The following is a 16,293-nucleotide window of genomic DNA, read 5'->3' as shown; positions in this document are numbered from 1 at the left end:
TCAGACACAAGCATGGACACTTAGAGGGACAAAGGAGTTTCTCAGGAGGATGCATCTTGTGTGGGTCAGATTTCCTTCAAGATTCCAAGTAGGATGCCTTGGTGATTCTTCATGTTAGGAAAGCAAGAGTAGTGGCATTCTCCTTGGGCGATTCTAAGGAAGGTAGTTGTCATCAACCTCCTCGAGAGCAGAGAAAACGCTTCTATCTTGGTCCCTGCAGTAATGAGTTCTTTAAGAAAGAAGGGGCTAGCCTTCTTTGAAAACTTTTAAAAACAAATAAGTGCACGACAGTTTTGGGACAGTTGGGGAAACAGGACTATGATTCCACAGGAGATACTAGGAAAGTATGAAAAGTATGAAAGTATTTCTTTAGTATGAAAGAAGGATTGGGGGAGGCAGGAGATGGCTTTAATCGTAGTTTTGTGCTCAAGTATTGAGGGGTGAAGTGTCATGATGGCTGTGACTTAGTTTCAAAATAGTTTAATGGAGAGTGGGACAAAATATTAATCATTGTTGCATCTTGGTAGAGTATATGGGTACATGGAACCTGTTTTTCACTTGAGCACTTGTGAAATATTTAAAAATTAAACTAATACAGATTTATTACATCCATATTATAATACACTATAAATCTGTATTGCCATATAGCTTATTGGGCTAGTAAACAATTTAAAGCACTGGAAAAGATTGAGCAGGGACTTAGTGTGGTTTGGCCCATGGCAACATGCTTCCTATTGCTTGAGATTAGCCTCTTCTCTTTGTGATAAACCTGCCTCATTCCAAGAGACTGGCTCTCTTGATCCTTTCCCCGCTCCCCCCCTACAAGTGTTCTGTAGCCAGAGACTGCCCAGCCCTCTGCAGCAGACTCAGGCACCAGGGTTTCAATCCCTTAGAACTCAAAAAACAAGAGGCAGTGTTTGTTGAGCTAAATTATCTCTTTATTAGGAAAGCACCAACACCACATTCTTGGAAATTACTGGAATTTTATTTGCCTCAGGCTTATGACTTGCAACCAAAGACATTGTGCAAAGAAAGCAAAGATTAAGTACACTTTAGGGAGAAGGAGACGATACACATTGGTAACATAGGAGATCAGGTTGACAAAAGAAGCCATCCAATACACTATATAGATTGCAATATTCAATAGCGTTTTCAACAAAACTTTTTTTTGTTTAAATCAAGAGCAAAAAAAATTAAGCAATGTTTACAGTAGACATAAATCTTATACAGTTCAAAAAGCATTTTTTCAGATCATAGAGCATAAAATGGAAAAATGTCTATGCAGGTGAAGTCTAACTACTGTACATTTATCACCTATTAAAGTTGCTTATATGTACCACAGTGTAAAAAAAAAAAAAAAAAAAGATACCGAACAAATTAAAACCTTGAAAATTGCCTGATGAAAAATAAAATAACCAGTGGCTTTTAATGGCTTCTCCTGGTTATCAGTGCTACAAAAAGACAAAAAAATCTTCTCATCTGAACAGGTGGTAAAACCAGGCACAATCAAACCGTTACCAAATTAGACCCACCCATAGAAATATACTATCCACCCACATATATTCCATCAAAAGCTTTGTCTGTTTTTAATCTTTGAATCTTTGAGGCCCATTTGGTCACAATATGTTACAAATATTTGTGTGTGTGTCTGTGTGTGTTGTGTGTTTTTACACCATGATATCATATGTTTGTCTGGCACTATCCTAAAGCTAGTTTATAGATGATGATGATACAGAAATAACCCAGTGCCCATAGGACAAGTGAACTCACTGGGTAGAAATGAGAGAGGGGAGGAAGGAGTTCAGTTCTACCGAGGGGGCGGGGAAGGTCCATACTGATCACTCATCATCAGTCCCACTTGCTTCTGACTGTTCCTAAAAATAAAAATATGATAAAAATGAAATCACACATAAGAAAAAGATATAGTAGACCCTCCAGAGGCAGAGTAGAAAAGAAATGACATTTTGGAAAGAGTTCACCCGTTTCCTCATTCTGTGGTAGGAGCTCCTGCTGGGGAATTCCAGAGCACAACCTGCCATCTGTACCACTGTCTTGCTCTCTTTCTCTTTGGCATGAAAAGTTTCAAGGCTAATAACTCTTATTTTTAGCACGATGGGCTTAGAAAATCCACCAGAGATAAAAAGGACCATGCGTTTGCTGCCTACTTCATGGGTAAGTCTCTTAAAGAAAACACAGCATTGTTAAGTATATTTGAAAAAGTCTGGGCCAAGGGTGAAGGCTGGGTGGGGTGGCTTAAGAATTCTCACATGTTTTTCATCAGACTCAAAGGGCAGTACATTTCCTGCAGGAAAACCAAATTAGCCTGCAGACTAAATCCAGAGGTGGGGGGGGGGGGAAGGTAGGGGGGTTGGTGATACAGAACCTGAGGTCTGGAAAATGAGTACCATGAAGGCACTTCCCAAGGCAAAGTAGCAAAAGTCTCTCCAGTGCTGCCACGTGTCGCCTGCATCTGGGGCCAGTGCACTAGACCCAGTTACCCTGTTTGCTTCTGTGACCCACAGAGTCTAGGCACTGGTTTCTCAGCTAGGCTGCAAGGGACAGAGCTCTCTGAGGAGGCTCATGCAAGCATTAACGATGACACCAGTGGGCAAGGTGAGTCTTTCAGGGGTTGGTTCTATACCTGCTCCTGAATTTTTCAAATATTAAAATACCCGGCCAGAGAGAAGACTGTATTCCTAAGTGGGAGGAAGATAAGAAAGCTCACATGAGGAGTTAAACAGGCACTAACCAAAAGCCCGAAAATCCTTTGTTATAGATCATGAAGCTCAGTTCACAACCCTCAGTAATGAAATCTCCCTACGTCTTTACATTTCCATTTCTGGATAATAAAGCAGTTACATGAGAGGAAAGGAGTGGAGAGGGCTTCTGGGCTTCAGCCACAGCCAGTTCCACTTACATTTTCATCCTGCTCCTCATCACTGTCGAAATCGCTCACTACAGGCTTGGCTTTTCCCCGATTCGGCCTTTTCTTGCCTTTGCCTTTGTCCCGGCCTTTCTCGTCTTTCTTATTGAGCTTGATTTTCACCTTAACGGACTTTGCTAGAACAAAAACAAAACAGTAGTGAGGAATCGCAGGGAAGTTCTTCGACTTCCCTGTAGTAAGAAGATCATCATGCTGCAGAGGACAAACCAAAGGTCCCAGAGCACCCGAAAAGTTCTCGTCTTATGCCTGTTGTCCATCGTCCTGGTAGCACCCTCTTCATCCTCCTAACCAAGATGTGTTGGTGAGTAGAATTACACTGTTACCCAAAACCGGCAACACTAGGGGATGAGATCCCCTGGAAGGCAGTGGGGGGGGGGGGTCCTTTTGCAGCTTCCTAATGGTCAGACAGGGATCTTCCTCAGCAGGATAAGCAGAGCTGTCTTTCCTACTTGGGGAGGGTTGTGGGTGTTTATTCAACAGAATTGTACTTTTTCCTTACAAAGTTAAGTATAAATCTTTTTTTTTTTTTTTTAAGGCCAATGTTACTGTGTAAGTAGTTGACTTAAAAGGAAAATTCAAAGTTGAATAATAACAGCACAGAAAAGTACAAAATGGAAAGTTAAATGATTATTAACACTTTCTTTCCCCATCTCTAGGATCTTCTTATTCTTCCTGGTGATTATTTCTAGAAAAAAAACCAATTTATAGTTTATAAATCGTACAGCGAGACAATATAGAGAATTCAGGCGTGTGTTCCCATATATCCACTTGCTTTATGCATGCCCAAATTTGAGGCCTCGCCTTTATTCTCACATAATGTGGGACATTTCTATCCATTGATATATACCTGCCTCATTCTTTCCAACGCCTGAAAATGTTCTACCTTAACTGTCTGCTATAAATGATTTAAGCAGGATAAAGGAAGGCAGTGATGGGTGCTGAAGTTCCCAGTTTTTGTTTTATTTGCCAGTGTAAAGCAAAGCGGCTGTAAACCTCTTTGTTGACAGATCTAGCAGAATTTGGGGGAGGTATGGTAAATATATCCATATGGGAAACTTCTAAGTGTCCTGTTAAATTAACCTTCAGGATGACAGCACTCCTATTCACCTGTACAGGGCTATTCTAAGGATCGGAATAAAGAAAAACTCGTGGGAGAGTTCAACACGCAATGCCACGGAGGTAAGTGTTGTAGCCCAACATACAGGGAACATCTGTTCCACAGCACTGTTCTGGGATGGGTATCTATAGAATACTTGATGAACTCACTGAAGGTGTGGGACTCTCTCAAGGCACCTAGAAAGAGATACTACTATCCTGGAGGGAATTAGAGCTCCAGAGGGAAGCTTAGAGAGGAGAGATTTTCACACTTCTTTTGTGGAGGAACCCATCACTACATTTACAAAAAATTGACAACACAGTTGAGATCTGAGCTGTTCTGAAGGGTAGTGCCAGCATAGGCCCTCTGCCCATCCCGAGTCTGCACAGTGGTTCTCTCCTAGTCAAGGCTTCCAACCCTTGTACCCAAATGTCCGCTCAGAATGGACTATAAGGTGTAGGGGCTGGTGGTTGGCGTGGTGTAGGAAAAGAAGAAAAGATGGGAGATGAAAAGGTCGACCAAGTAATAGAAATGCTTAAAGATATAAAGGCCTCAAAAAAATGTCTCAGTGAAAAGAAAGAGTGAAATCTCTATCTATACAGGTGGAGGCCTTCCTGACATTTGTAGTGCAGAAAAATCCCTGCGAAGTGTAAAAGGGCACAAGACAGAAAATTTAAGAAAATGTCTTTTCAAGTACATAATTTAAGTACATCCTGGTGTGTGGGATACTCTAAAACTATCAGGCTCAGGTGTTGGTGGACACGAACCTCCAGGAAACCCACTTGACAGGCTGCCTGGCAGAACCAGGCTGAAAGCCTGGACCAGCAGCTGAGCACTATAAATAGCATCCTCCACCTTTAGGATATTGCCTTTATGGACTCACGAAACTACTAATTATCAAGGGTGGCATGCAGAATAACAGTCCTAATCCCAAAATTTGACATTACATGGCAAGAGCAGCTGACCTTGAGAAGCGGAGACATCCTGGATGAACCAGGTGAGCTCCCGAGTCCTTCAGAAAGGACTGGTTCATGATGGCAATGAAGGAACATTCTGAACTCAAGAACATACCCAATCCACAGGAAACAAAGCCCCCCATATGAGCTGAGTGACCCCTATACAGTAGGTAACTAAGGAAAACATCAAAAAGGCTGGAGAGGCTGAGCTACACACTCACCCCAAACCCCACCCCTGGGGTGGGTGACCCAAAATCAGGAGGGAACTCCAAACTTGGAGACTCTCCCAGAGGCGTTAAAGGCTTGAACCCCACATTGGGTATACCAACCTTTAAGACCTGCACCTGAAGGAGGAGTCCCTAAAACATCTAACTTTGAAAACCAGTGGGTCTTGCATGTAAGAAAATGTCCCGAGGCTCTAATGAGCTGAGAGGTGGGTCTCCTGCCTGAGGACCCAGGCAATGACTGAGCCCCACTCAGACTTTAGGTGAAAGAGGCTTCTTGGTTTTGTTAAAAGGGGCAGGCACCTAATTTGATGCCCACTTCAAGGTCTGCTGGGGAGCCCTCTCAGGATGGAGACTTCTTTGCACTTTCCCTCTGGCTTACCAGTTTACATCTTGGACAGGAGCTTGTGTACTCCTCTGGTACCCCAGGTTTAGCAGTTAGGACCCCCTCAGGGCACAGCCAAAGACAAGAGTCCAATTATCGCAGTCTTTTGGGGCAAGAGGCACAGATGTGGTGTGTGGGGCAAGTTTCTAATGAAACCCACATCTATCTAAGGACAAACAGTAATCCTTGCACAGGATCTTACAGGGTGGGCATGATCCTTGAGCTCCTCTTCTGCCACACTCTGGCAAGCCAGTATCCCTCAAAAGGCTGCCTAGAGGATGGCCAGCCAGGGGACATCTCGAGGTCACCTGGCTCTGGTGGCCAGCTGGCTCATGCTGAGGATCCAGCAGCACTGTGTATGATCACCTACTTGACAAGTTGCTGCCCGAGGGTCTGGCATCTAAGCTCACGGAGATCCTCCCCTTTGAGAGGATGACTGGTCTTTGGCACAACCTTAACATGGTTGCCACTAAAAATAAAAGAGGCTGCTAACAAAGAACAGGGATAGGGCTAAGGAAGTTACATCTCTATCAAGAGTGAGAAAAATGGTGGTTTAACTCATGCATTGAAACCAACACAGAGTCAAGGAAAATGAAGAGACACAGGAATGTGTTCAAAACAAAAGAGGAAGATAAAAACTTAGGTGTACCCCTGCCCTTACCTCCATTTTTAAAAAAAAGATTTTATTTATTCATGAGACACACAGAGAGAGGGAGAAGCAGGCTCCCTGTGGGGAGCCTGATGAGGGACTCAATCCCAGGATCTTGGGATCACGACCTGAGCCAAAGGCAGATGCTCAACCACTGAGCCACCCAGGTGCCCCCGACCCCTTACCTCCATTTTCTTAGGGACTGTTTCAGATGAGGAGTTGAAAATAATGGCCACAAAAGTGCTCACTGGACAGGGAACACAGTGAGAACTTCCACAAAGAGGCAGAGAATGCAAACGAGTACCCAGTAAAAGCAGAAGAGGAGAATGCAAGGACTGAACTTAAAGCTCCAGAGGGGAGTTCCACAGAAGCCCGAAGGAAACTGGGCCTGGAGTGCCTTGAAAAGTATTAAGAAGATCCCCTAAGAGTAGCAGCAGATTTTTCAGCAGAAACTTTCTATGCCGGAAAGTAGCAGCTGCTACAGGCACAGTAAAAGTGCTCAAAGAAAAAAAAAAAAAAGCCAACTAGGAATATTCTACCTGGCAAGTTTATCATTCAGAATTGGAGAGAGAAAGAGGTTTTCCAGATAAGCAACAGCTAAAGTTCATCAACACCAAACAAGCCTTATAAGAAGAGTGATGACTTTTTCAGCTAAAAATGAAGGGTGCAAATTAGTAGCAAATTGTATGGAAAAAATAAATCTCACTGTAAATATATAGTAAAGGTAGTGAACTGATCACTTGTAAAGTTAGTATGAAGGTTAAAAGACAAAAGTCATAGTAAAACAAGGAGGGGGCGCCTCAGTCGGTTAAGTGTCTGCCTTCAGCTCGGGTCATGATCTCAGGGTCCTGGGACTGAGCCCCACAACAGGCTAACTGCTGAGGGAGGAGCCTGCTTTTCCCTCTCCCTTGGCCTCTCCCTCTACTGGTGCTCTCTCTCTCAAAGAAAAAAAGAAACCTAAAAAGGTAGAGAGGGGACAGTAAAGATGTTGAGCTTTAGAATATGTTAAAATTTAAGTTGTTATCAAGTTAAAATACACTGCTATAAAAGTCTCCTGGCAATACAAAGCGAAGACCTACAGTAAATACACAAAAGATCAAAAGAACTAAGGATACCACTAAACTGAGTCATGAAACCACAGATGTGAAGAAATGCAAAAGAAAGGTTCAGAGAAGAACCATAAACATTCCAGAAAACAACTAAATGGCAATAAGCACATAGCTATCAATAATATAAATGAACTAAAGAGGCCAAAAGACAGGTTGACTGAATGGATTAAAAAAAAAAAAAAAGACCCAGTTCTTGGCTGCCTGTAAGAAACTTCCTCCAGGCCTACAGATACACAGACTTAGAGGGAAGGAATGGAACAAAACAAAACAAAACTCCATGCCAATGAAAACCTAGAGCAACAATAGTTAGACTAAGGGAAGTCTTTAAAAAGGAAAAAAGAAAGGCATTGCATGATGATGAAAAGGTCAATCCAAGAAGATATAACATTCATATATATTTATGCACTGAATATAGGAACACCTAAATACATGAAGCAAATATTAAAGACTATAAAGGAAGAAAAGGACAGTAAAAGCCCCCCACCTTTCATGTATGTTACTTTGCTTACACATCAGTTGATGGCCTTAAATGACACATGAGATCACATGAAGTTAACATATGTATAGAGAACATTCCATCCAAACACTGGAGAAGATTTTTTTTTTTTTTTTTTTTTTTGGAGAAGATATTCTTTTCAGGGCTGCAGACACCATTGTCCAGGACTGATAACATGTTGTGTCACAGAACAGTTCTCAATAAATCTAAGAAGAATGAAATCATGGAAAGTCCTTTTTTTTTTTTTTTAAACTACAACAGTATGAAACTAGAAATCACAAGAAGGAAACTGGATAAAAGATCCACAAAGATGTGGCTACTAAACATTCTCAACAACCACTGAGTCAACAAAGAAATGAAAAAGGAAATTTAAAAAATCTCTTGCACAACTGAAAACAGAAATACAAGGTTTCAAAATCTGTGCATGCAACACAAGCAGTTCTCAGATGGAAGTTCATGGCAATACAAGCACACCTCAAGAAACAAGGGAAAGCCCAAAGTTAGTCAAAGAAGATAAATCAGAGAGGAAAGAAGTGAAACTGAGACTAAAAAAATAGAATGCATCAATGTAACTAAACATTGTTTGAAATGATATAAAAAATTGATAAACCTCTAGCCAGACTCATTAAGAGAAAAAGGCTTAAATAAAATCAGAAATGCAAAGGCACATAAGCAACTGCTATAAACAGTTATATGCCAATGAGTTGGAAAACAGAAAAAAAAAATCATCAATTCCCAGAAACTATCTTCTAAGCCCCAATTATGAAGAAATAGAAAATCTGAATAGAGCAAATCCAAGTAATGAAATTGAATCTGTTTCATGGGTTTTTAAATTACTAAGTCCAGGACCAGAAAGCTTTACAGGTGACTTCTAGCAACAGTTATAACCTATCCTTCTCAATTATTCCAAAACTTGTACAATGAATTTGAAAGAATTCCTTCTTTAAGGCCAGCATTACCCTGATACCACACAAAGACACTACAAGAAAAGAAAACACAGGCTAATATACATGAAGGACACAGATGCAAAGATTCTCTATATTAGCAAATTGTTACTATCTCTCAATATTAGCAAATTGAATCCAACAATGCATTAAAAGATCACATACCAGTCAAGTGAGATTTATTTCAGGGATGCAGGATGGTTCAAATCCACAAAAGAATATAATATACTACATTAACAAAACAAAGTATAAAAATTCTATCTCAATAGATGCCAAAAACACATCTGATAAAATGCAACAGTCATTTAGGATAAAGATTCTTAACAAAGTAGGTATACAGGGAACATACCTCAACATAATGAAGACCATATACAAAAACCCCACAGCTAATAACCTATTCAAATGGTGAAAAACAGATCTCTTTCTCTAAGAACAAGAATAAGCCAAAGATGCCTATTTTTGCTACTTTTATTCAACGTGGTATTGGAAGTCCTAACCAGAGCAGTTACTGAAGACGAAGAAATAAAATGCATCCACATTGGAAAGGAAAAAGTGAAAGTGTCACTATTTACAGAGGACATGACACTATATATAGAAAAGCCTCAATACGCCACCAAAACACTATTTAGAATGAATAAATGATTTGGCAAAGTAGTTACAATACAAACATCAACATACGGAAATTATTTATGTTTCCATGTACTGCTAATGAGCTATCAAAGATATTTAGGAAACAATCCTACTTAGGATTACATCAAAAAAAGAAAATACCTATGGATGAATTTAACCAAAGAGATGAAAGAAATTGAAGATAACAATGAATGATATTCCATGCTCATGGGTCAGAAAAATTAGTATTATTAAAATGTCCATACCATCCACAGTAATCTAAACATTCAATACAATCTCCATGAAAGTATCAATGGCACCTTTTATAGAACTGGAACAAATAAATCCTAAAATTTGTATAGAACCACAAAGGATGTCATATAGCCAAAGCAGTCTTGAGAACAAAGGCAGAGGTATCAAGATCCCTGATTTCAAACTATAATAATGAAAACATCATAGTACTGGCACAAAGAGAGACACATAGATCAACAGAATAGGATAGAGAGCTCAGAAATAAACCCATATTTATATGGTCAATCTATGACAAGGACAAGACTATATAATGGGGAAAAGACAATGTCTTCAATAAATGATGACAGGAAAACTGGATAGCTACATGCAAAAAGGTGAAACTGGACCACTATCTTATACCAAAGACAAAATAAATTCAAAATGCAATAAAAGGTTAAATGTGAGACCTGAAACCATCAAACTCCTACAAGAAAACACACAGTAAGCTCTTCAACATCCGTTTTAATATTCTTTTTGGTGCTAGTTTCTTCAGGGAAGGGCAACAAAAGCTAAAATAAACCAAAGGGGCTACATCAAACTAAAAAGCTTTTGTATAGTGAAGGAAACACCACCAACAAAATGAAAAGACAACCTACTGAATGTTAAAGATATTTGCAAATCATACATCCAATGAGGGATTCATATCCAAAATATATAAAGAATTTACAAAACTTAGTATCGAATACAACACAGTTAAAAAATGGGCAGAGGACTTGAATGGTTATTTTCCCAAAGATGCCAGTCAACAGGCACATGAAAAGAGGCTCAACATCACTCATCGTCAGGGGAATATAAATCAAAACCACAATGAGATAGTGCCTCACACCTGTCAGATTGGCTATTATCAAAAAGAAGTGTAAGTGTTGGTGAGGATGTGGAAGGAAAAGGAATCCTCATGCACTGCTGGGGGGAATGTAAGTTTGTGCAGCCACTACAGAGAATGGAGATGCCTTAAAAAATTAAAAATAGTATTACCACATGATCCAGCAATTCCACTTCTGGGTATTTATCTGAAAAAGGAAAATATGAATTCAAAGAGAGATGTAGCCCTATGTTCATTTCCGTATCATTTGCAACAGGCAAGATATGGAAGAATACCTAAGTATCCATCAATAGATACGTGGATAAATAAGATGTGACATATGGGTACACAATAAAAGTCCTCAGCCGTAAAAAAGTGAAATCCTGCCATTTACTGCAACTTGGATAGATCAAGAGGCTATTATGCTAAGTGAAATAAGTCAGGCAGAGAAAGACAAATACCATGTTGATTTCACTTGCATATAGAATCTAAAAAATAAAATGAATAAAACAGACTACACTTACAGGAAAAAAAATGGTTACCAGGTTGAGGAGGAGTTGTGAAGGATATTAAGAGGTACAAACTTCCATTTATAAATAAAGTCTTGGAGATATAATGGACAGCATAGGGAATACAGCCAATAATAAGGTAATAACTTTTTATGGATTCAGAGGATAACTAGACTTACTGTGGGGACCGGTTTGTAATATATAAAAATATCAAGTCACTATGATGTACACCTGAAACTAAGAGGATATCGTATGTCAATGATACTTCAATAAAAAAGATCCACCACTCTGCTGCCTACAAAAGAATTCAGATCTAAAGAAACACAGACAAAAATCAAGGGATGGAAAAAGATATTCCATGCAAATCAAAGCCAAAGCACAGCTGAGAAAGCTATAGTTATATCAGACAAAATAAACCTTTAAAGACAATTCCAATAAGAAAAAGATCATTACATAATGATGAACGGGTCGATCCACCAAGGGGATATAGCATTTGTGAATGTTTATGCACCCATCATAGGCACACCCAAAAACATATAGCAAATATTAACAGACCTAAAGAAAGATATAGATAGCAATACAATAATAGCACATGACTTTAGGACTCCAATTACATCAATGGAGAGATCAACCATACAGAAAAGAAATGAGGAAACATCGGTCCTAAGTGACATGTTGGATCAGAGGGATTTCAAAGACACCTACAGGACATTTCATCCAAAAGCAATAGAATACACATTCTTCTTAATCTCCAGGATAAGTCATACATATGTAAGGCCACAAAGCAGATCTTAAGAAGACTTTAATATAAAGCACCTTTTACTGATCAAATGCTATGAAAATAGATATCAATTATGAGAAGAAAACTAGAAAATTCACACACGTGGAGATTAAACAATGTTACTGAACAACCAAGGATCAACAACAAAAATCAAAGGAGAAATAAAATACCTTAAGACAAATGAAAATGAAAACACAGTAAACCAAAACTTAGGCAGCAAAAGCACTTCTAAGAAAGAAGAAAAACCTTAAACAACCTACCTTTATATCTCAAGCAACTAGAACAAGAATAGAACAAGTCCAAAGCTTAGTGGAAAGGAGGAGATAATTTAGATCAGAGCAGAACTAACTGGAGAGTAAAAAGATAATAGAAAAGATCAATGAAACTAAAAAGCTGTTTCTTTGAAAACAAGCAAAATTGATGAATTTTTAGCTATGCTCACCAAGAAAAAAAGGTCTCAGAATCAAAAATGAAAGAGAAGTTACAACTGCTACTACTGAAATACAAAGGATCTTAAGTGACTACTATGAACAATTGTTCATATGCCAACAAATCTGACAGCTTAGAAGAAATAAATTCCTAGGAATATACAACCTACCAAGACTGAATTGTAAAAAGATAGAAAATATAAACAGATCAATTACTGTGTAAAGAGATCAAATTAGTAATCAAACACTTCCCAATTGACAGAAGTCTGGGACCAGACAGCTTCACTGGTGAATTCTACTAAACATTGAAAAAAAAAATGAATACCAATTCTCTCAAACTCAAAGAAGAGGAAGAAATACTTCCAAACTCATTTTCCAAGGCCAGTATTATGCTGGTACCAAAACCACACAAGGATGCTACAGGGAAAGAATATTACAGGCCAGTATCCCTGATGAGTACAGGTGGAAAACTTGTCAACAAAATATTAGCAATACAAATTGAACAATACTAAAAGGATCATATACCACAATCAAGAGCAATTTATTCTAAGGTGCCTGGCTGGCTCAGTTGATACAGCACACAACTCTTGTGTAAATTTGAGCCCCATGTTGGGTATAAAGATTTATAAAGATTAGTTAAAAATAAAATCTTGGGATCCCTGGGTGGCGCAGCGGTTTGGCGCCTGCCTTTGGCCCAGGGCACGATCCTGGAGACCCGGGATCGGATCCCACGTCGGGCTCCCGGTGCATGGAGCCTGCTTCTCCCTCTGCCTGTGTCTCTGCCTCTCTCTCTCTCTCTCTCTCTCTCTCTGTGACTATCATGAATAAATAAATAAAATCTTTAAAAAAAAAATAAAATCTTAAAGGAGATTTATTTCAGTGATGCAAGAATGGTTCAAATCCATAACTCAATCAATGTGATGCACCATATTAACAAAACAATGGATAAAAATCATGATATCTCAATAGATGTAGAAAAAGCATGAAAAAATTCAACAGCCATTTGTGAAAGAAACTCTCAACAAAGTACATATAGAGGAACCATACATCAACATAGTAAAGGCCCTATATGACAAGCCTACAATGAATACTATACTTGATGGAGAAAAGCTGAATTCCTCTAAGATCAGGATCAAAAACAAGGATGTTCACTCTTCCCACTTTTATTCAACACAGTATTGGAAGTCCTACCTGGAGCAGTTAGGCAAGAAGAAGAAAAAAAATTTGGAAAGGAAGAAAAAAAATAATCACTATGTGCAAATAATATTACACATAGAAAAACTCTAAGATTCTCCTAGAGTCTTCAAATTAAATGTGTTAGAGCTAATTGAAGAATTCAGTGGAAGGATACAAAATCAGAATGCCAAAATCTTTTGTATCTCTATACATTACTAACAAGCTATCAGAAAGAAATTAAGAAAAGTATTCCATTTACAGATGCCTCACAAAGAATAAAATACCTAGGAATAAATTTAACCACGGAGGTTAAAGACCTATAAACTGAAAGCTATCAGACATTAATGAAACAAACTGAAGCATACACAGAGAAATGGCAAAAATATTAGTGCTAGCAACTGGAAGAAACATTGTTAACATGTCCATATTACCCAAAGCAACTGGTAGATTCAATGCAGTCTATCAGTATTCCAATGGATTTTTTTTTTTTTTTACAGAAAGAGAACAATCCCTTAAAGCTGTATGAAACCACAAAAGATCCAGTGTAGCCAAAGCAATCCTGAGAAAGAACAAAGCCAGAGGTACCACACTCATTGATTTCAAACTATATTACAAAGCTATAGCAATCAAAACTGTATAGTACTGGCATTAAAAACAGACACATACATCACTGGAACAGAACAGAGAGCCCAGAAATAAAGCACACTCAGTTAACAACAAAGGAGCCAAGAATGTATAATGGCAAAGGGACAGTCTCTTCAGTAAATGGCACTGGGAAAACAGGAAAAAAAATGAAACTGGATCACTATCTTACACCATACAAAAATTATATAACAAGAATTATTTCAACATGGATTAAAGACTTGAGCCTAAGACCTGAAACCATAAAAGTCCCGGAAGAAAACAGGCAGTAAGATCCTTGACACTGGTCTTGACTTTGTTTATGGTGTCCAATCTGAAAAATCATTGCCAACAAAAGCAAAAATAAACAAGTGTGACTATATTAGGCTAAAAAGTTTCTGCACAGCAATGGAAACCATCCACAAAATGAAAATGCAACCTACCAAATGGGCGAAAAAAAAAAAAAAAACCCTGCATATCCTCTCTGTTACAGAGTTAATATTCAAAATCTGTAAAGATCTTCTGTAACTCAATAGCAAACCACCCTGATTCAAAAATGGGCCAAGAAATTGAACATTTTCCCAAAGATATACACAGATGGGCAACAAGTACATAAAAAGGTGCTTATCATGTCTCATCATCAGGGAAATGGGAGCTCACAACCACAATGGGGTATCCCCTCACATCTGTTAAAATAGCTAGTATCAAAGACTATAATAAGTAAGATTATTATCTGAGTGAGGATATGGAGAAAAGGGGACCGTTGTACACTGTTCATGGGGATGTGAATTTGTGCAGCCACCATGGAAGACCGTATAGAGGGTCCTCAAAAATTAAAAATAATCATAATCCAGCAATTTACATGGGTGGGTGTTTACATAGAGAAAATACTAAATCAAAAAGATGAACCCCCATGTTTATTGTGGCATTACTTATACTGAAGATTTGAAACAACTAAGTGCCCACTGATGGGTAAATAAAAAAAATGTGTGTGCGCGCACACGCGCATGTGTAGTGGAATACTGTTCAGCCATAAAGAAGATGAAATCTTGCCATTTGTGGCAACAAGATGGGCCCAGAGGGCCTTAGATTAAGTGAAATGAGCAAGATAAATAACTGTATGATCTTGCTTAAATGTGAATTTTTTTTTAAATTTATTTATGATAGTGAGAGAGAGAGAGAGAGAGAGAGAGAGAGAGGGGGGCAGAGACACAGGCAGAGGGAAAAGCAGGCCCCACGCACCGGGAGCCTGACGTGGGACTCGATCCCGGGTCTCCAGGATCGGGCCCTGGGCCAAAGGCAGGCGCTAAACCGCTGCGCCACCCAGGGATCCCCCTTAAATGTGAATTCTTAAGAATAAAACAAAAAAAAATCCCTGAGGCTAGTTACCAGAGGTGGGGATTGGAGGATGAGTAAAGGGGGTCAAAAGGTATAACTTATAGGTATAAAATAGTCCAGTGGTTTAAGGTAGAGCACGTTAACTGTAGTTAATAATACTGTATACGTGACAGTTGCTAACAAAGTACATCTTTTACATTCCCAGCAAAAGAAAACATTTCTAAGTATTTGTGGTGATGGATCTGAACCAGATTTACTGTGGTGAACGTTTTACAATATAGACAACTATTGAATCCTTAGATTGTACACCTGAAATTAACATATCTGTTATATACTCAATTTTTAAAAGGATGTAGAAGAAGAGAGGGTCGAAGGGAAACAGCGTGAGAAAGATGCATGGGACCTGGGTTCTCGCCTTCAGCCTCCATCGAGGAGTGCAGGACACGGGCACCCTGATTTTGGTCCAGAGAGACCCACAGCACACTGTGCCCTACAGAACTGTGAGCTAATAAATGAATGTTGTGTTAAGCCACTATGTTTGTGGTGATTTGTTACGGCGACCACAGCAAGTTAACACACTGCGTCTCAAGAGAGCTCAAACTAAACTGCTTGGAGTAAAAGGGCAGCTCTCTGAAAACAGATTAGAGATGTGGCTCTGAAATCAGGAACTTTCTAGCTAAGGTCTGTTATGTAGACCAAAGACCTCACATGCTGGGATATCAGAACTGGGGAATAACTGTACAAAGTTGGGAAAGGTTAAATTAATAAAAGGCAGAATCATTGAGAAGAATGACACTGAGGACAGGTGTGGGTGTGGGGAGTGAGACACTGAAGCACACTGCTGACAAAGATAGAAACTCCAGGCCATGGGGCAGTGTGCACACATCAGATGTTTGGAAAATGTCTGCAGTGATATATGGGTAAACATTTTCAGG

At 39.1% G+C, this 16,293-nt stretch overlaps 1 protein-coding gene and 1 long non-coding RNA gene across 6 annotated transcripts in view; one reads left to right on the top strand and one right to left on the bottom strand.

The window, feature by feature from the left end:
- Positions 1–916: 916 nt before the first annotated feature.
- SMARCA2 (SWI/SNF related BAF chromatin remodeling complex subunit ATPase 2) overlaps positions 917–16,293 on the bottom strand; it is a 175,772-nt gene continuing 160,395 nt past the window's right edge. For all 5 annotated transcript variants that reach the window (XM_077908407.1, XM_077908414.1, XM_077908408.1 and 2 more), the window contains 2 exons: positions 2,918–3,060; positions 917–1,874 (listed from right to left, as the gene is read on the bottom strand). In XM_077908407.1, coding sequence (XP_077764533.1) covers positions 1,839–1,874; positions 2,918–3,060 — 179 coding nt within the window. In that variant the 3' untranslated portion in view covers positions 917–1,838. The remainder of the gene's footprint in view (positions 1,875–2,917; positions 3,061–16,293) is intronic.
- Positions 3,073–15,882, top strand: LOC144319942 (uncharacterized). Its single transcript, XR_013385575.1, has 3 exons — positions 3,073–3,245; positions 4,060–4,123; positions 15,708–15,882. It is a non-coding gene; the product is annotated as an uncharacterized LOC144319942 (long non-coding RNA).

The sequence above is a fragment of the Canis aureus genome, chromosome 1 (assembly GCF_053574225.1).
Source record: "Canis aureus isolate CA01 chromosome 1, VMU_Caureus_v.1.0, whole genome shotgun sequence".
NCBI classification, from domain to species: Eukaryota; Metazoa; Chordata; class Mammalia; order Carnivora; family Canidae; genus Canis; species Canis aureus.
This window is presented reverse-complemented; position numbering and strand designations above follow the sequence as displayed.